At 39.0% G+C, this 22,145-nt stretch overlaps 2 protein-coding genes across 2 annotated transcripts; one reads left to right on the top strand and one right to left on the bottom strand.

Annotated features, from left to right (window-relative positions):
* Nucleotides 1-3,832: 3,832 nt before the first annotated feature.
* Nucleotides 3,833-6,349, top strand: LOC131024784 (late blight resistance protein R1-A-like). The gene has a single exon (XM_057954320.1). The coding sequence runs from the start codon at nt 3,833-3,835 to the stop codon at nt 6,347-6,349; it is 2,517 nt and encodes an 838-aa protein (XP_057810303.1).
* A 10,477-nt stretch (nt 6,350-16,826) lies between these two features.
* LOC130985098 (berberine bridge enzyme-like 21) lies at nt 16,827-18,959 on the bottom strand. The gene has a single exon (XM_057907868.1). It carries the CDS (start codon nt 18,760-18,762, stop codon nt 17,155-17,157), a length of 1,608 nt encoding a protein of 535 aa, XP_057763851.1. The 5' UTR covers nt 18,763-18,959; the 3' UTR covers nt 16,827-17,154.
* Between the last annotated feature and the right edge of the window lie 3,186 nt (nt 18,960-22,145).

The following is a 22,145-nucleotide window of genomic DNA, read 5'->3' as shown; positions in this document are numbered from 1 at the left end:
GAAGCCCCCTTCCGACTGTGTCCGGCCATTCCTGCATCCATTTCTCGTTGACCATAAATCTGTCTAGTTTGCTCTTGCATCCTCCACCAGGTTGATACCACGTAAACTTTCTTCCCTGTGTTCTGATTTCCAGCAGATTACTTTGCCTAATAAAAGCGTCAAAAGACCTTGCATCTGCTTGATTAAAGACAGCACCTTTCCCCACCCTTTCTCCCGAATCACGCACTGCGTTGAAGTCGCCAAGAAAACACAGGCACGAGTCTTTGTTTTGAAGAGCAATGAGCTGTAATGTATCCCACAAAGATTCCTTTTCGGTGGTTCCCATGGGCGCATACACATTAACAAAACAACATTGCAGGCCTCCTTGTAGCCAAATCCCATTAACAATAACAGCCCCCGTCACGTTCCATTTACTAGTTGCCACAAACTTATCCTTGTTCCAGACCGATAGTATTCCACCCGATCTGCCTTCTGACTCCCTCACAGCCCAATCAAAATTACTCATCCCCCACCACTTATCACACATTGGGGAACAGAAAATTTCCATTTTGGTTTCCTGAACAAAACAAAAATCTAAAGCATTTTTCCTAACCAATTCTCCGATATCACTCTGTTTAATGGAACTCCCCAAGCCTCTAATGTTGTAAGATAAAATATTCATTAAGAACCTGTTTCAATATCACCCACGACCTTCGGATCTCCTGCCTTCGCTCTTTGCTCCTTTAATTGCTCGATCATGACCGCGTCTTGGTGATTGCTCGATAAACCCAACTTCTTGGCAAAGAGCCATGTTCTTGTATCTTCATCTCTGTCCGACTTCTCCCAATCCGCCTCAGTAGATCGCGAACCGCTTCCATTCTTGCCCATCTCACCCTCTGATTCAATATCAGCAATGAAATTTCCCCAAACTTTATGCTGATTTTCGGTGGCTTTTGATTTATGAATTTTCTTCCTCGAAACTTCTCCTCGTCTGTTCGCCGTTCCTTTCTTATAAACAACCCCCGCAGTGAGAGAATCTGATACCCTCGAGGGATCGCACTCCTCCCCCTCAAGTTCATTTTGAAATTCCTTCTCTTTCTCGTTTCTACTCCCTTCGCTGAGCTCTCTACCTCTACTCTCTGGCTCATTTGAAGGTGATTTATCAGTCCCTTTGGAGGAAACCATCTGGACTTGGCTCCCTTTATCTGTGCCAAAGTAATGTGGGAACGGGCCATTAGTTTCCACAACCTTCCTCTCAAGTTCTGAGACGCCGTTTTTTTGAGTAACCGAATCATTTCCTTCACCGTCCTCTGTTTCCGACTCGACGATGGAAGCCTTCGCCGGAGACTGTGAGATATCTAGTAAAGAACATTCTGAGTCAGCATCTTCGTCCAAAGACCACTCCTCCTCCTCCGGGGAAACGAAATTATCGGGCATTTCTTCCACCCGGATTTGGAACGAAGCACCGTCGATTTTACATTTCATGATGTTTCCAATAGAGTTGAACCCAGTAGACATCTGTATATAAGCCACGTCCAGCCTCTCTTTCATTCTTGTTTTTTCTTCAATTTTCAGAAGCAACCCGAACCTCGCGCTTGCCGTACTGAAGAAACGGGAATTCCAAACATGTAGCGGGACTCCGGTCCATTTAGTCCAGACAACTCTTTGATAGTTGATATCCACAGATTTCCAAGGCCTCCACCACTGCAACCAGAAGTCTCTCCATTCGTTGAGCTTATTGAGATTTTCCTCGGTCGTCTGCTCGTTGCTGCTTTGGATTAGGACCATGTTGCCACCGAGGGAGTTCAACTTAAAACAACCTGCGCATTCACTATTTATTTCCTCTCGAACTTCCTCCCAGAGAAACTCAGATTTAATGTAACCTGTAAAAGCCCCATTAAGCCAAACCAGGTCTTCTTCCGTCGTCTGGAACTGTAAGGTTTCGTCATCAAGTTCTTTATCATCTTTAGCACCTGTAAGAGCTTCCTTAAACGAGACACCTGCGTGTCTGTTATACACCTTCATGGTGCATTGCTGGATCTGTTTCAACTTTTTTTCTTTGACGCTATTCTGCTCATTCCTTCTCTTCTCATCATCCCTTTCGAATTTAGGCTTATAAACTCTAACCTTATAACTGCCAATCCAAAGTTTGTTCAGGTCCTCCAGTAAAGTGTCAGACCTCTCCATCTTTTCAAATCGAACAAAGCCGAACGGTCTTCCCCAAAGATCTCTCTTCCTTGGGCAGTATACATCCACCGTCTTCGCAACCGTCTCGAACTTACGTCTTAGAAAATCAATGCTGCAATCCTCTGGGATGTTGTTAAAGAAAAAGGTTGTAGTGCCTTCACGTTCATTCGAACTCCAATCTCTCCTTCCATTCAAACTGCTCCGGTTCCAGCTTCTTGCTGGTTTTCTCTCGACATGTTTGGGACCAATCCCTCTTCTTCTCACCTCTCTCCACTCTCTCTCCCTCTCTCTAGGCTCCATTGTAGAGTTTATCACCGTTTTTAGGAAGTAATCAACTACAACGAGCAATACATCAATCAAACAAAAACAACTGTAAGGTAAGCTCTGTCCTTAACTTTGCTAATTTCAGTTCAAATCTACTCCATTCGTTTCAACATGGCACCTTCAATTCATTTCATTTATTATACAATACGTTCAACCCCAAGAACAACCCATCTGCTTGAAAACTTTCAAGGTAATTTGCTATCTCAATTGCTCAATTCAATTCGCATCCATATCAACTGAACATCACCCGAGATAAGGAAGTAGAACTTAGCTTTAAAAGAGAAAGGACTGACTGCCCGTTCGGTTGGGACAAAGTGACGTGACAGCAGCGACGATTGGTCGCGGTTGAGCGGCACGGCGCGGTGGGCGTGGCCGGTAGGTGCTTCTGGGCGGCGGATCTGTGGGCGAGGGCGGTCCGGCAGAGACCTTAGGGCTGCGGATCTGCTGGCTACTTCTGTGAAGGCTCAATAAGCGCACTGCTGCTGTACTGATGAAGCTGAAGAATCCGTCTGCTGCAGACTTGCAACGCTGCTGACGGAGGAGGCGGATCTGTGCGGCCCGGGCGTCTGCGATGAGTCCGACGACGACTGGTCGCGGGTGAGCGGCACAGCGCGATGGGGCGTGGCCGGCAATGGCTTCTATGCGGTGGATCTGTGTGCGACGGCGGGCCGGCAAAGACCTCTGGGCGGCGGATCTATTTATAGCTACTACTTGATTATTTAATCAATGCATTTAACTACCACTTGATTATTTTGTACCATCATCTAAATTTATCTTGCACTAGGCAAGTTTGAAATTCGGAATTCATCCTAATCAAAAAGATTTAACAAACATAATTTGTTTTAATCAGTTTAAAAAGGAAAAGGGAAAAATAAATAAATCAGTTGAAGCATTTCGTCGAACAGTTTCCGGATCTGAATTCAACCTCTTCGTGTGACATCTCCTTCTCGCCATTTCATTAAGTCTAAAAGGCTTTTCTTCTTCAAGAATTCAGCATTGCAAACTTCTTATTTTGGTAATGCACCATTTTTTCCCCACTTTTTATTAACTCATGATAGAATATATGCAATATGCAATATCCAGTAGTATGCTAACGTTTCAATGAAGACGGGATCGGTAGATTTTTATAGTATTTTTTTTTCGAAAATATCTGTGAATCAGAAAAATGAGAAAATATACATGTGGGAAGACTTTGAGAATTCATAATTAATTCATTCACACTCATCTCGTCGCATATTCTCAATAATAGAGGCTAGACTTTGAGAATTCGTAATTAATCAAAGTCTATCATCTTCATTCTCACTCATCTAATCTCATATTCTCTGCAACTCCCAAAACAACCATGGCAGCTGCTTATGCAACTCTACTTTCTGCTATGAATATCATAAACAACCTTCGCCATCATCCCTGCCCTCCTATTTCTCTCCCCATTCAACAAGTTGAGTCTCTCACTCAAAAGATTAATTTCCTGCTCCAATTTCTCGAGGGCTATAACCCACATCGTGGCTACTCGCAAGAAGCGGATCCGTTGGAGTCTCGCATTGCAGATGCAGCTTATGCGGCTGAACACGCCATTGAATCTCATATTTTCGATCAGCTCACAAATAATGGAGAAAATATGAGATCTGATGGCCTTTATGAAGCTCTGGAGAAGGTGATACAAGATATGGCTTCTATTGAAGAGGAGGCCAAGCAAATTCAAGGGAGAGTTGGAGTCCAACATCAGCTGCCTCCTGATTCCTCGAGATCTTCTTCGATTCCGCAGCAGAGTAGCATGGTGGGTGCTGATAATGCCAAGTTTCAAATGATGGATAAGCTCACTTCTCATTGCCGTGATCTACAAATCACTTCCATTGTAGGGATGGGCGGTTCGGGTAAGACCACTCTTGCTAGAAATATTTATGAGGAACGTCTTATTAAGAAGCATTTTTATATTTGTGCTTGGGCTACCATCTCTCAAGAATATACCATTAGAGAAATATTGGCAGTAGTTCTTCGTCAGTTAAATATAAGAGTTGATGACAATTTGAGTGAGCATGAATTAGGAAGAAAATTGTATCAACATCTTTATCATAGAAGATACCTAATTATAATGGATGATATGTGGAGCATCGATGCATGGGATGGAGTTAGAAATTATTTTCCAAATAACGAAAATGGTAGCAGAATAGTGGTAACAACTAGGCTATCGGATTTGGCTTCTAAATTCCCTGACTCTGATATCATTGGGATGAAACTTTTAGATGAGGCTGAAAGTTTGGAGCTTCTCTCCAAAATTGTGTTTGGGAAAGAAGGTTGGCCTCTTGAATTGGAGGAAATCGGAAAAAAGATTGGAAAAAGTTGCAAAGGACTTCCATTGTCAATTGTTGTGGTGGGAGGCCTTTTGGCAAAGTCCAAACAGGAAAGAGAGTTTTGGGAATATATAGGGGAAAACTTGAATGCAAGTGTCGTTAATTTAGAGGATGATGAACGTTGCTTGAAAATACTATACATGAGTTACAAGCAATTGCCAATACATTTGAAACCATGCTTTCTCTATATGGGAGTTTTTCCCGAAGATGCGGAGATTGGTATGTCAGAGCTCATTAGACATTGGCTTGCGGAAGGATTTGTGAAAGCAGTAAATGGGAAATGCTTGGAAGAGATAGCAAAAGAGTATTTAAAAGACCTTTTTGGTAGAAATCTTGTTTTAACGAGTACCAATTACTGGGGAAAGAAGTGCTACCAAATTCATGACTTGTTGAGAGACCTGTGCTTGCGAGAAGCTGAAAAAGAAAGGTTTTATAATACCGCAAAAGACAATGAAGACATAAGTGTCTTGGCGCCTATGTCACAAGCTCGTTGTTTGATGTGGAATGATCAATATGAGTTATCACCTCTCAATATGAGCTTGTTGAGGATAGTGAAAACAAGGAAAAACGAATGGGAAGATTCGAATTTATCTGGAAACGTGGATCAGTTAGTTAACTCACGGTTCCTTCAAATAGGTTTAAGAGAGGGGAATTTTCCTTGTTCAATATGGCGATTTTGGAATCTACAAACACTAAATGTCCACACCCGTTATGCGATTACGGCGCCAACTGATTTTTGGTACATGCCTCACATCAGGCATGTTCAGTTCAGCGTAGGTCTTCGTCTCACAGATCCTCCTAACGACCAAGATGACATTGTTTTGGAAAATCTGCAAAGTTTGGAGAGAGTAATTAATTTCAAGTGTAGCGAACAAGTTGTCAAAAAAATTCCCAATATAAAAGAATTGGCTTTTTATAATTGGGGAGAGCATTCTTTGAGCAAGCTCGATTGTCTAACTAAACTTGAGTTCTTGGATTGCAATTTTTCTGGAAAGTGTGAAATCGACTTTCCCCATTCACTCAAGACATTGATTCTTTGTTGCAAAGATCATTGTTGGGAAGACATATTGGATAAGGTAGGTGTGTTGCCCCATCTTCAGATGCTCAAAATCTCAAGAGGGATATTCTACGGAGGAAAGTGGGAAACAACTGAAGGCCAATTTCGCAGCCTCAAAATCTTGAGTATTGACTGGTGTGGACCGTGTGGTGGTCTAGAAATCTGGAAAATTGAAAGCTCTCACTTTCCATGCCTTGAGAGCCTTCATCTTACTTCGCAAAATGAGTTACAGGAAATCCCTTTAGATTTCGCAGAAATAGTCACACTTAAAGAAATTTTCGTGAAGTATTGCAGCCATTCGGCAGTGGTTTCTGCAAAAAGAATATCAGAGGAACACGCGGGCTATTACGGGGAAGGAGCCCTTCAAGTTATCGTTTACCCTTGTGATAAGAAAGAGGAAGGACTGGAGGGTTTGGATAGTCCTAACTTTCGTGTTGAACGTTTCTCATGAGAATGACTACTATGGAGCAAGACGAATCTTAAATCTTTTCTAGTTTGATTCTGACGATTGAGGATCTTTTCTTCTTAGTTTTGATTTGCGACATAATGTTGTTCAGCGGCAGATCGTTGTTACTTGTAATTTCAATGTAGTCATCAAACTTTTTCTTGGTTAATTACTCTTCTTTTTTTCTTTTGTGGTTCTATAGGCTATGCAACTCCATCATAGATTTTTTCTTTCTAGAAGCTATTTTTTTTAAAATTTAATTTCTCGGGTGAATGTTTCTTTTCTTTCTCTTGAGTTGGCTCTTCTTTAATTTCTCCGACATTGATGTTTTCCATTGATTGTGTCATTTGGATTGAATTTGCTACAATATTGAGATTTTCCTATTGATCGAATTTTATAGACTTTAGCATCTCATAAAGCACATTTATGTGTATGCTTGTGTGCTTAATCTTTTATATATAGCGAAGTAAAACAATTTGGCCAAGTACGATAATGGTAGTAGGTGCAATTTGATATATTAGTGCAAAATTTTGAATGGTCTTAGCAAGTGGTTTTGCATCGTTAGTGGTGTGTAGCAAGAATTGAATGGTTAATTAGCCACCAAGATTAAAGTTATTATAGTAATCAACCATTCTTAATTGTCCCTAATTACTTAAATGATTCTGTGCTGCTATAAATATTCTACAATATATCACATTTTATTTCGTTTCTTATTTACATCTCCACTTTTTTATATATAGTTATTTAATTTTAAGGTTTGGTGGAAATCCTTTGATATATATTAATGAAATTTACGTGTTGCAATTTATAAATGATAATAATCACACCCTTTAATTAAAATTAATTATAAGTAAATGAGACATTCGTAGCAAATGAATTGGGTTATCTTGACAAATAGGGTGGATTGGATTGATATAGTAGTTTGAGTTGTAAGTAATTGATTAAATTGTTCTACTTAATTAGTTGAAGTCACATACACACCTTAGTTATAGCTTGTAGGCCTAATATGAATCCATCAAGCATTCTTTAATGGATCCTGCTAGGTTTTGGCAATGGGCTTATAAATGATAATATTATATATATGGTGTTGAGTTGGATTTATTTGCATATAGTATGGTTAATTGTTTATAAATTCACGAATTTACATCTGACTCGAATTGTTGTATTACCTTGCCTTATAACTTGAAATATTGATTTATAGTAATTGTGGATGATTTGACTACCATGATGATCTTTCTTTCTCTGCAGTGGTCTCTGAATATCTTGATTTGAATCGATAGTAATTAAATTCTTGAATAATTAGCAAGAAGATTAATAATAAAATTTATTTTTTTGAATACGTTTCTCCCTCTAGAATCCCGCCATAATTAAGCATTGAACACTCTTCCAGCTTTACCCAACTTAATTAGTTATACATTTTCAAGCCAAGTTGGAGGATTATTTGGGAGTTTAGTCGTAATTGTTGACACCAACTCATTCCACATTGCTTTAAATTCATTCTCATCAATATTCTTAATTTCTTACATCGATCAAGTTGTCAACTTTTGGACCAAATTTACATAGCATGTTACCCTTGCCGGCCCGGCCCCACTTATGTGGCCCCGTCCATGCATGGAATGCGTGAATTTTATTTTTTTTTGTTTGTTTTTTTTTATATCAAATTAATTATATAAATAAAAATAAAAATAAATTTTCACCATTTTTACATGTTTAGTATTATAGAGTAGAATTTTTTCTTCAAGCACGATGAAATATTTTCTCGAGCAGCCCATTTTCATTTATTTTCTCTACAATGTTGGATAATATTATCTTTGGGTAATGGTGTGAAAATATTTTCCAACATTTTCTCATCTTTTCTTCTCTAGTAAATATATGATAAAAAATAAATAAAAAATGATAATATTTTCTTATCCATTATTTTCCAATAAATTTTTTACAATCAAAATGAATGCACCCATATATACTACTCTCTTCATTGGACAAAATACGTGTTAAGTGTTTTGAGCATGCATGTTAAAAAAAAATTGTTTAAAGTTACAAATTAAGTAAAATGATCCACTTATTTTAAGATAGTATAAACTAAATTTTGAGTCATTAGATTTTAAGTCATTATTAAGGGGACGAAGGGAGTATAATTCACTCAAATAATCTCGTTTCTAATATTGATAATAAATCATCTAAGATGCCTACGTAGGATTTGGTATTCTTTTAATGGAGTCACGATTAATCGAAGTTTTCTGATTGTGGGAGCGTTGAAATTTTCTTGTCATTTATATAATTCACAAGATGAGAATGATTATTCGTGAATTATGTGGCGTGTATAAATGGAGCTGCATTAATATGTAGTAAGAGTTTATTCTGTTATACCTTTTGAAAAAGGAGAAGTGGTAATAAGATGATGAGATATTCCTTTATAAGTTGCAGGAGAGAGATGAGATGTCAACGTCGGTTAAATGAATATAAGCCAACATGTGCAAGATGAAGAGGAACCAGGAATGAAGGAACCCAAGCAATAAGGCTGCAAAGTCAGTCCTAATCATATAAATACAATAGTCAACATGAAAGCTAGACAAAGAAGTAGGGTTAACTTATGGCAAGCTCGAGCTATATATATATATATATATATATATATATATAGGATAGAGATCAGTAGAGAATATTGTTTTTTTTTTTTTTTTGGTAAGGCAAGAGAAATTGTTTAATAAAATGAGGTACCAGGGGTACCTAAGAGTTCACAACATAAAAAAAAGAGAGGAGAAGAACAGAACAAATACACAGAAAAGTAAGAACACTCGAACTCCAAAAACCTTGAGATAACCGAATCTAGAACTATCCAGACAATGTAGCCGCAGCGAACCAACCTCTGAATCCTGTTGCCGCCGACTTGAGATCGAAAGCCATCCTCCAACTCCACAGTCTAGACTTGATTTCTGCAATCAGTTTATCTTTGTTCCATGGCTCTTGATTGAACTTGCAACCATTTCTTTGCTTCCACATACACCAAATAGTACAACTCCAAACACCAGTCAGGAAGGAGATTTCCTCCTTCCTTCCAAGATTTGTAAAAGCTAAGAAATGACCTTTTGCCGAATGATGATTAACTGCTACTTTTCCAATCCAAACCAAAATCTCGTTCCAAACTTCCACCGCCCGTTGGCACTCGAAGAAAAGGTGTTCAATCGATTCTTGATTCGATTTACACAGGGTACACATCGCCTCTGAATAAGAGATAGGGACATGTCTTCTTTGAAGATTATCACAAGTCGCCATCCTTTGCTTAAGAACTTTCCAAGCTGTTAAAACAGCCTTAAAAGAAGCAGGTGTTTTCCATACCTGATGCCAATCGAAACCATCTGAACTGGGAATAGACGGCCTTGCTGCATTGCTCAAAGATTTGTAAGCCGTTTTAACAGTAAAGGCTCCAGATACGTCCGCCTTCCACTTCCAAGCATCTCTCTTCCCTGAGGTCAAATGAATATTGCAAATCAAAGAATTAAGAGAAGACAAAAGATCAAGTTCTCTCCCCCTAAGTTCCCGATTCCATGATAACCCCCAACTCCACACTCCCTCAAACCAACCTCCCATTTCACTAATAAATCCTTCTTTATTGGAGTTAAGATGAAAAAGTCTAGGGAACATATCCTCCAAGCTCCTCTCCCCAACCCATCGTTGTTTCCAAAATCTAGTCGACTCGCCCTCCCCAACTTGTAAAACCATATTCTCCCTGAACCAGTTCCCTCCCTCCCCCCTACTTAAACTCAAAACCTTTTTCCACCACCCACTTCTTCCGCCTCTTCCTCCCTTGACTCGGAACTCATCCTCCTCCCTCTCTATTTCCCCTTGACTTGCCCTGATTACCCTAACCCACAAAAGATCTTTTTCAGTTAGGAAACGCCAAATCCACTTTGACATGAGAGCAATATTAAACCACTCCAAATTTTTTATGCCCAAACCCCCTTCCTTAAGATCTAAACATAACTCCTCCCACTTGATCCAACAGATTTTTCTCTCACCAGAACTCCCACTTCCCCACAAAAACTTACAAAAAAGAGACTGGATTTCAGACAACACACTCTTAGGAAGCTTAGCAAAAGAAAGTTGGTAAATCGGCAAGGAGAAGAGGACCGATCGTAAAAGAGTTAACCTGCCGGCAAACGAGATTTTTTTGTTGGTCCAATTACCGATCTTCTTTTTAATCTTGTCAACCAAATACTCCCAGTTCATCGCTCGGCATAAGCTGATTCCAATTTTGACTCCCAGATATTTCGTTGGAAGCTCCCCCTTTGTGCATTCGAGAATCTCAGCCATCTCCCTGCAATTTTCACCCACATCTCCAATTCCCATTAGGTTGCTTTTATCGAAGTTAACTTTCAATCCCGAGAGGAGCTCAAATAACTTAAGGATGCACTTGAAGGCCCATGCGTTCTCCGTCTTTGCAGAGGAGACAAAAATTGTATCATCCGCATATTGAAGGTGAGATATCTCTAATCTGTCTCTCCCAAATTTGAATGGTTCCAGGGTCCCATTAGAAACTGATTTTTTCACCAAAAGGTTCAGTCCCTCAGCTGCTACGAGAAAAAGGAACGGTGAAAGTGGGTCTCCCTGTCTCAACCCTCTTTCCATTTGGAAGTCCCCCGAAGGACTTCCATTTACCAAGACATTAGTTGTCGCTGAACTGAGACATTCGACAATCCAATTCCTCCATCTATTTCCAAAATTCATGACGGCCAACATTCTATCAAGAAAGCTCCAATCGACTGTATCATAGGCCTTTGCAAAATCAACTTTGAACAATAAAGTATCAATCTTTTTCCTTTTAGCCTCTTCCACAATCTCGTTCAGAATAACCACTCCATCAAGAATGTATCTTCCCTCAATAAAAGCACTCTGACTTTCTGAAATAATGAAGTTCATCACTTTTTTCATTCTAGCAGCAAGAGTTTTAGCGATTACCTTGTAAAGACAATTGATTAAAGAAATAGGTCTGAAATCCTTCAGTTCTGAAGCGGCGTCTTTCTTTGGAATGAGAACAATAAACGACGGGTTGCAACCTCTAGCTATCTTTCCATTTGAATGAAACTCTTTGAAAACATTAATGAGATCCTCTTTGATGATCTCCCAACATCTCTTCATGAAATGGAAATTAAAGCCATCCGGACCCGGGCTCTTCCCACTATCACAATTCCAAACTGCTTCTTTGATTTCTTCTTCAGTGAACGGTGCTTCAAGTAAATCTCTGTTTTCATCTGAAATTCTTTTCTGACCAAACACCTCTGGTACTGTTGGTCTCGACCTGTTCCTGTTACTAAACTGCAGTTTGAAATGTTCTCTCACCATTCTTTTCACTTCCGTTGGTTCCTCGATCCAAGCCCCTTCAAAAAATAGCCCCGACATCTCGTTCTTGATTTTTCGTCCCCTGATTGCCCTGTGAAAAACACTGCTGTTGACGTCCCCTTCCTTGATCCATCTAACCCTTGATTTTTGAGCGAGTAGACTGTCACGATTATTAAGCTGTTTAATGAGATCTGCCTCGGCTTCGTTCCTTTTGATAACCTCTTCCTCATCCAATCCCAAAGCATCATCAATAGCATCCCATTTCGTAATCTGATCTTTCAGTTGAATAATGTTGTCCTCGACATGGCCGAATGTTGATTTATTCCATTTCCTAAGATCCTCCTTTAGCCTCTTCATCTTTTCTTTAAACACATAACAACTCCATCCGATGATACCACTTTTTTGCCACGACTCACTGACCACCTGCTCAAAACTTTGGTGATTAGTCCAAGCGTTCAAGAATCGGAAAGGCTTGGGGCCCCAACACACAGCCTTAGTCTCCAGGAGAATAGGAACATGATCTGAGACCGATCTTTGAAGACCTCTCACCTTAGAATGAGGCCAAGCATCCAACCATTTATCATTTACCAAAAATCTGTCAAGTTTTGTCTTGCACTGTCCCTGTGGTTGGTACCACGTGAATTTCCTATCATGTAACGGTAGTTCAACCAAATTGCTGTTCCTAATGAAAGAATCGAACGATTGCACATCTCTAAATTGGAACTGAGACCCTCTACCAACCCTTTCAGATCCGTTTCTAATAGAGTTGAAATCGCCCACGACACAGACACACAAATCTTTATTCTGTTCCACCACCAAACTGATCTGATCCCATAACAAGACTCTATCGGAAAGACTTTGGGGAGCGTAAATATTAACCAAACAACAATCAACATTACCTGAGAGCCATCGACCGTTAACAATTGATGCTCCCGGCAAATCCCACTGGCTCGAGCTATGAAAACGAACGCTATTCCACACTGTAAGAATTCCCCCTGATCTCCCGTCAGCTTGTCTCTCTGCCACTCCCACATTATCTGATCCCCAAATTAACTTGATGTCCATCTCGCTAATCTTCCCCATTTTTGTCTCTTGAATGAAGCAAAAATCGAGGTCGTGGTGCTGAACGATCTCTCTAATTTCTCTCTTTTTCATCTTACTCCCCAGCCCTCTGATGTTGTATGAGAGCATCTTCATTTATCACTCGATATGGTTTTCTCCCTGACCCTCTCTCTACATTCCGCCAGCTCCTTTGCGATTTCCATGTCCGCGTGATAGCTAATCAAACCTAAATTCTTCCCAAATTCCCAAATTTTCTTTCCTTCTTCTAAGGAACTCGAAACAATTTCAATTGAGGTTTCAACATCTGCTATTTCCTTTGTAAACGTTTCAGTTGATCTGTCACTGAAAATCTCACCTTCCATCGCACTTCCTTCGAGCTCCCTTCCTTTCTCTTTCCTTCGAAATTGAGATTTATGCGGATACTTCTTGAGTTGGAATTGAAGAAAACGATTGGCCCCCTTTTTAAAAGATAATTCGGCCCCACCTCTTTTTTTTTATGATTTTGTTTTCCACTACAAAGCTTTATGGAATCTGCTTTTTGCTTTTTCTCTATCATGTGAGTTACCTTTCCAGCATCCTTGTCCTTACATGTCGGTGAAAAAGGCCCGCCATCTTCACAGTCATGCGGTCCTCCAACTTCTACAGCTTGAGGCGAGAATTGTTCGCCATTAAGTGGGTTCCTCTCTCTTGCATCATGGGCTTTGGACTCCAATTCTTTTAATGGGCTTACATCCCCTGTTTCTTTGCAAGATACAGCTTGAACGCTGCTTGGGCCGAGAATACTAGGTAAGAATTGGTCCTCATAATTCTCCCCACCACTTTTCGAAATCTCCACTTCGGGGTTGCCAGATGTCATATTTTTATTCGACCTCTCCTCTTGAAACAAGCTCCCTAAAGATTGTGCCGTATCAGAAACGTAACAAATCTTTTCGGGGTTCGAGAAGGTGGCTGCTTGTCTGTTGGAAATTGAAAGCTCGGTCAAAAGGGGCGTGTTCCTGCCTGAATTTCCACCGTCTCCATCGGCTGCTGAATTGTCTCCGATCTGAGCTTTTGCCGGTGACGTCGAAACCTGCTCCACCTCCTCCTCATCATCCGTTTCCTCCTCAAACTCCGAATCTGAATGCCCATCATGTTGCATCGGTTGAACCTCTAATGGGTAGTCTTCAACTTCAACAATTTTGATCTTAAAATGAGCACCATCGATGATGCATTCAAAACACCTATTAATGGTAGCAAGCCCCGTTGAAAGTTGTATAAACGCACAATCCAACATTTTCTTTGATTTTGTATTCTCGTGAATCTTGAGGAGCCTCCCCACTCGAGAGCTTGAGATCTCGAAGAACTTAGTACTCCACGCCTGCAAAGGCACCCCATGCCATCTAGTCCAAACTGTTCTTTGCGTGTTTACATCAACGTATGACCATGGTCGAACCCATTCGAACCAAAATTTCGCCCATTCGTCGAGTTCCTTCAACAGCTCCTCCACCGGTGACTTGTTCAAACTTTGGATCAACACGAGATTGCCTCCCAAAGAAGAAATCTTTAAGTTGTTTGCACATTCACTACTTATTTCCTCCTCAAAGTCTTCCCAAATAAACTCCGATTTCATGAAACCTGTGAAAGATTTTCGGAGCCATTCCGTCTCACCCTCCGTTGTTTGGAATCCGATGATTTCATCTGCCGGAAAGGTCGAGGGCTTTTTTGTGCCTCCAAGAGCCTCGACAAATGTTTTCCCTGGTTCCCTTCTGCTGTTCACCGTAAAGGTTCTTCCGGAATTCGCCTTTGGGTATTTTTCCTTTACCATCATTTCATTTTTCTCTGGATTCTCCTTGAAACCTGAGCAATCTGCTATGTATGGTCTTGAAAATCTTGGAATGTATGCCCTCAACTTGTAGCTACCGAACCATATGTTGTTCAAATCCTCCAAAATCTTCTCCGCCTGTAATCCCTTCTCGAAACGCACGAAACCAAAAGATTTTCCTCGAACGTCTTTTTTCCTGGGTCGAAAAATATCAATGACCTTACCAATCTTATTGAACCTGTTCTCGAGTGTTTGAATCCAGGTTCCTTCTGGAAAATTGTTAAAGAAGAAAGTCACTCCTTGGTCGGACTTCCCGTTCTCCTGCCGATCAACCGCTGACTTGGGTTTAGGGTTAGCCCTATGGTTAGGATAGTTTTGCTGCCTCACCGGAGTTCTCTCGGGACAAGGACGACCTACCCTTTTCCTCCTCACCACACTCCACTCTCTCTCTCTCTCTATCATTTTTCAATATATACCAAGAATGAGAAGTATAGTAGAGAATATTGTTAAATGTAGAGAGAATGGAGAATGAAACGTCGGTGCCGAATAAGTCAATAACTTTTCCGAATACGCCGATAATTTTAATGAACATGCATTTATGCATATAACATGCCACCTCCGGGATTTGAACCCGGGCGAAAATGCCTGGAAATGCCTGTTCAGTAAAATTGTTGGCGTATTCGAAAAAGTTATTAACATATTCGGCACGATTCTCCATTCTCTTTACATTTAGCATTCTCTATTGATCTCTTCCCTAGATTTGAAGCAAGATAGCCAGCCCTGAGCTTACCAAAGTTGACATTAAAGACAAATGAATCTATTAGCCTGAAAATCTTGGAGATATATTGATTTAATTTGCATAACTATTCAATGCTCTACACGTGAATCAAGAAAAGACAAATTAGCCATCAAATAGTATAATATATGACAAACCTGAAACACAAAAACTCTTGTGAAATCGAGTTTCAAATGACAATACTTCAACTTAAATGACACTTTAAACTTAACATAAAGTGTCATTTGTATGTTGAAGTATTGTCATTCGAACCCCGGTTTCACCGTGAAATCGGTTTCACAGGAGACCACCTAAACCTGAAAAAGATCTGAAAAAATTGGCATAATTCTGAGTAGTTAATTAATCAGGTTAATTAGTTTCCAGCCACACTAGGTGAAATCATTAGTCAATAATCCTTGCATTAAATAAGAACTCTAATCACGAGATCTTGAAAAATTGGCATAACTAATCTACTTTTAATCAGGTCAGTTTCTACCACTAGGTGAAAATTAAATCATTAATTTTTAAGTCAATGGGTTAGGGTTAAATGAACCTAAAGTCATATTTTTAAGCTAATTTAAAGTATACTAGTATGATTTATTCCAGAAGCTCAATACCACTCCTAACATGTTACTTTTCTGTAATTATTGGGGCATGATATAATATTAATGGGCCTACTTATACTATATAGTTCCAGACAATGCGATAAAGTCATGATATTCAAATATGTTACGACCTTTTCAATTAGTAGTTTCACCATTAATTGAAGGACCTAGCTAGCTAGCTACTTAAACTTAACATATAATTTATAATATTTGTGTGCGTATGCTATAATTAATACTCCTGATAAAAGCGCAATTAATTATAAATTACCAACCTAAATGATAACCACCGATGATATAGTAAAAACTAAAATAGTTATGAAGATATGGAAATTTCATAAGTAACAGCTAAACGTACGTGGAAAAAAAGTAAAATACAAAAACAAATCAAAAGCTCATTGCTTTAGTATTATTTTCTTTTCTAGAAAAGAGAGCGATTCATCGCAGCTTTTAGTCATTTTGTTATTTATCGAACTTAAATATTACTAGTGTAGGGGTCAGGATCCTCTACAGTGCACAACATCATGTTGGGCACAAAAACAAGGTGATTTTTTTTTTAAATGCACAACAATTTGATCAAATGAAAATCACTTTAACGTACAAACTACAAACCTCTTGCACTTAATTTATAAAATAATTGCTCTTCATCTATAAATTATCTGCATTTTAGTGGTCTTGGGTTCGGATTCCAATGAAGCACAATTATAAGGTAATCTATTATCACATAATTGCAGATACTTTATACATTATATGCAGACTGCATGCAGTGACTTTATAGGTTAAGTGCAATTTTTTTTAATTTTTACGTTAAATGAATTCGTAACTCAACCCTGTCTATATAAATCTTAATTCTAACAAATAACTACACTACCGTATGTAACTTGATATCATCGTGATACAAACTTATCATAGTTTACAAACCACAACGTTACTATATTAAAGTCAATACAATAATATATCTTAAGAGAAGTAAAAAGCTATACCCCACATATCAAACCTCAAAAGGCGTGGACATGTTATGTTCCACACACTTAAAACAAGATACCACCATATATATATCCGACTCCTTAAATTTCATTGAACTAAAAACTTAGGAAAAGTAGTATGAAAAATTTAAAAGTATTACGACGGCAATATAAATAATGATTATACAAAAAAATTCTACTATAACGAAATGCAGGCGAGCAACTGGGATAATACTAACAATATAAACTGCGGCGCTTCCAAATTTACCCCTCTATTTCCTCGTTTTCCTTCCCCCGCGAAAGGGCAAAACCGGAATACTCTGCTCATTCCTGAAAACGTTGTCGGGATCAACGGCCGTCTTCACCTTGACCAGCCTATCGAAATTGCTCTTGAAATATTTCACGCCGTAGACTTTTCCGTCACTGTAACTGTTCTCACCGTTGTCGGTGGTTCCGATGTCCAAGTCTCTGTAATTCAGATAAGCCTCCCTCGGATTCTTCGAAACGTACGGCGCCATGAAACTGTAGAGCGACCGTATCTGATCCATGTAGTTCTTGTCCGCCGCCGCGCCTTCCTCGTCCCAGTTAACGGAATACTGAATCTTGAATATGTTGCCGGCGCGGTGAGGAAACGGCGTCTCGGATTCCGGAATCTCCGCCATCCTCCCGCCGTAGGCGTTGAAAACCAGCCCCACTTTGCCGAGTTCCACCATCTTCTTGAAGATTTTCTCGAGGCCGGAGATTGAGATCGGCTTTTTCACGTAGTCGGATTTGCGCTTCAGGAAGTTGACGGAATCCGGAGTTCTGCTCAGCAGCGCGGCGGGGGAGGTGGTGTTGTCGAAATTCCCCCAGAAGAGGACGGAGTCTATCCACGACATTTCGCGGCAGTCGGATTTTCTGAGCCCTAATTTCGGGAATTGGGCGTCGGTGATCGGGAGGAGATCGTCGGCGCCGCCGAGGAAAAGCCCGATGAAGGTGGCGCGGACGCTGCGCTGCTTGTTGCGGGTGATCGGCTGGAGGAGGGTTCTGATGAAGAGGCGGTCGTCGACTTTGTCGGCGATCTGCTGGTACTGGAAAACGACGTCGGTTGCGTTATCCGCCGCGTATTTCTCGAGGCGGAAAACCGTGACCGTCGCCGGCACGGCGACGAGCTTTATCTTGTAGGAAATAATCACGCCGAAGCTGGCGCCGCCGCCGCCGCGGATGGCCCAGAAGAGATCCTCCCCCATGGATTTCCGGTCGAGGATTCTCCCGTCGGCGACGACGATCTTCGCGTCGACGAGGTGGTCCACGGTGAGGCCGTGCTTCCGCAGCATGTTGCCGTACCCGGCGCCGCTGATGTGGCCGCCGGCGGCGACGGTGGGGCAGATGCCGGCGGGGAAGGCGTGGACTTTGCTCTTCTCCCAGATTCTGTAGTAGAGCTCGCCGAGGTAGGCGCCGGACTCCACCCACGCGGACTCGTCGGCGATGTCGACGTCGACGTTTCGGAAGTTGAACATGTCGAGGATGACGAAGGCGACGTCGGAGACGTAGGAGGTGCCCTCGTAGTCGTGGCCGCCGCTGCGGATCTTGAGCTGGACGCCGAGCTTCCTCACGCAGACGACGGCGGCGCTGACTTGGGCCGCCGAGGTCGGGGTGACGATGACGCTGGGCTTCGGGGTGGTCGAGACGTTGAAGCGGCGGTTTCTGATGTAGGATTCTAGAACATTCGTGAACAAGGGGCTGTTTGGGCTGTACACTATTTTCGTTATCTCGGATTCTGGGATTTTCGTTTCCGAGAAGCACTGGACAAACGAGTCGTACACATTTTGATTCTGCGCAGAAGCGTAAGCAAAAATGATGACGAGGTTTAGGAAGATTAAGACCGAAGATCCCTTCATTTTAGTGAGAGGAGAAGAGAGATGGATACGCACTTTGTGCTGTGGAGAAGAACTGCAGCATTGTACATATATATATATAAGTATAATTTTTTTCTACGTTTTAGAGAGAGAAGAATTCAATTTTCGCAGTGACAGCGACAAATATTTGTCGGGAACCAAATTAATAACATTTCGAGTAATATAATTTTAAATTTTCTTACAACTTTAGCGTTTCGGATTTTGTGGATGTGTTGTTAGATTCTGGTTGTTGACGAGAATATAATTTTAGTAACGAATATGGTTTAAAATATGTCAAAATTAGGATGTACTCCCTCTGTTCCATTGGGCTTGTCCCATTTGGTTTCGGCACAGTTATTAAGGAGAGTATTAGTAGTGTTAAGTGTATAGATAAAGTAGGAGAGCAAATATGATAAAGTGATAAAGTAAAAGGGTTATTTTATAGAAATGGGACAAAATGGTCAGACAAACAAAAAAGGAATACGGTACAAGATCAATGGAACGGAGGGAGTATATTTATGTAGTAATTGAGTAATTATGGCGACTAATCATAGGGGATTAGCGCGATGTGATGGATAATTGCATGATTGCAGGCACTAACTAATGAGAGGCGACTTTTCGTGGTGGACTTGTGCACAAAAATATTTTCCATGCGAGGTTTGACGATTTAAGCGTGTGGAAATTTGTACGGAGAGGTATCTTACACCGTTTACACTAAAGAAATCACACGGAAAAAAGAATTAAGGTTTATAAACAATTAAAGTTATTTTATGTTATAGTATCTATTTATTTGTCGTATAAGATACATATCAATTTAAATATTAAATTATACTCGATTTATTAAAAATATCTCAAATTATGATGAATATTTGTTTAAATTTAAACTATCAATTTTATAGCAAAAATATTTTTCATTCATTTTCTAACTTTCGAAATTTTGACGTGGCTTGCCTGATGCTGCTGTATAATTTTCCTTTTTCTTTTTTAAATGATATATCCCATACAACACCTCAAATGATTACATAATTTGGGACATATTATCGATTTTCTTTATTCATTTGTTTGAAAAAGTGTTAAATAAGTCGACCTTTTAATTAATTCAGTATAATTTTTAAAATGACACGACACATAAAATAACCTTTTAATAGCATTGGGCAAGCTACATCAAGATTTCGAGAGCTAAAATAGGGATGCGGAATGTTTTTGATACAAAGCTGATAATTAGGAGTTTAAATAAATATTTTTTATAATATGACACATTTTTTTTGTAAAGTGGAAATAACTTGGAGCATTGGATGGATTTTATAAAATTTTGATATAACTATTTTAGGACATTGGTGTAATGGAAAAAGAAAAAAAAAACAAAAAGATATTAATATAAGGTGCAGTGGATAGATAATGGAATTAATTAGGCATTGACTCTTGTGGAAACAATGATTCGGAAGTCAAACAAACCTTTTTTATGTTTGACTTGTTCTCTTCGAAATCTGTGGTTGCAGTGTCCTAAACATTTTGTATACCTTAATCGCGTAAACTACTTAATTTTAGACCTGCCAAATGTCCTCGCCCCATATTAAATTTTGGAGCTTTTGAATTGTTATTCCAAAACAAAATCAATTACTAATTTATTCAATTATGTTTGGTATTGACTAATACACTGTATTAGCTAATTTAGTACAGATCAATCTAGTGTTTGGTATTATTTAGTAATAATGCGGATGATCCGATTTAATCCCACGGCCCAGTATTATTAATCCAGATTTCTTAAGATTAATAATACCACCTCCCCCTAGGATTAACTTAAACCAGGATATTATGTATTTAGCCATGATAGCAAACACCAACTCAGTATTAATAATCTGTGATTATCCACGTTAAATATCCTGGTTACAAATTATCCTACATAATCCTTTACTGAAAACCAAATGAAAACCAAACGAGCCTAATGTATTCCAACATCAGTATTAACGATGAATGCGGGATTAATTATAGACTGTAAATAGTGATTTGAATCGTAGAAGGTATTCTTCTGATTTTGTCGTCATATTGTTTTTCTAGAGGATGTGAATGAAAAGTATTCATAAAGGAAATGTATTATGAAAATGAAATGTAATAACGAAGAAAAGTCGCCGATGGGTTATGAAATTCACCCTAATAACATTGACATTTAATTTTTCTTTTAATAAAAAACATTAACATATATTAAGAAATCAAGAAGAGTTATCAATAAGCCATATAAAAATTTGCGGTCGGTTATTGCCCCGAGACATAATCAAAGGGAATAAGTGAAATGATGATATTTTTAACTACAAAAATTAGCCATGTTTGTTTGTGATCTTCATAAGTTTGTAATATAATTTCAATTTACTCCTATATTATATCATTGTTCTTATAATATAAACTAATATTTGGTGCATAAACTAATATTTGGTGTATACACTAATATTTGGCGTATAGACTAATGTTTGGCGAATAGACTAAATATTTGTAGTCTCGCTCATATTTTGGGTACTTTTTAATTCATCATTAAAGGAAATGCTAAGATTAAACCTTTTTATATTTGTTTATGTTCACAAATTCTTCTATCCGGACATTCACACAGTACGAATCACTTACATATTTTAATGAGTAGAACATTTGTAAGTGTTTTGTTGAAGTGTCTAATAAGACCCTTACAAATGTTCTAATAAAGCATGTGAATAATCGGTATCGTGCAAATGTCCACACCAAAGATCTCCTGTAGATTAATAATTTCAATGATAATTCGATAAATAGCTCACTATTATGCTATTAAAATTCTATATCCCGAAATGAAAACCTCCACTTCTATCACTAAAATAACTTTCAGTGATTTACTAGTAAAAAATTCACATTCTTACATCTTATTGTCCCGCCGTCTCATTAATTAAAAGTGACGGACTGACGAATTACTTTATTACACGTAAAATAAAGAAAAAATTAATGTAAATTAGTTAAAAGTTATAAGATCTATACTTTTTTATGAGTTAAATTTTATTATTTATAAAAATAAACTATTTATAATAGGATAGTTCAAAACAAAATACAGATTACTTTTAATGGAACAAAAGGAGCATTAAACTTTATTGTTTAATGGAAGTGTTTGAAATCTTAATTAGAAAAAGGTCTCTGAAATCTTGATCCAACCAACTTAATTTGGAAATGTTGAGAAAGATATCATCGTGGCCCATCATCTAACTTATGGACCCAATACACATTCTAGTTTGGGCTTTTACTACCCAATATCCAATTTTCTTCAATGAACATTCTATTTAAAAATCTGGAGTCTAATAAATCCAACCTCTACAGCAACAGCTGCAAATTATTAATAATTGTTAGAGATAGTAGAATAAAAGAAAACAAACTAT

This window comes from Salvia miltiorrhiza, chromosome 5 (assembly GCF_028751815.1).
Source record: "Salvia miltiorrhiza cultivar Shanhuang (shh) chromosome 5, IMPLAD_Smil_shh, whole genome shotgun sequence".
NCBI lineage: Eukaryota > Viridiplantae > Streptophyta > Magnoliopsida > Lamiales > Lamiaceae > Salvia > Salvia miltiorrhiza.
This window is presented reverse-complemented; position numbering and strand designations above follow the sequence as displayed.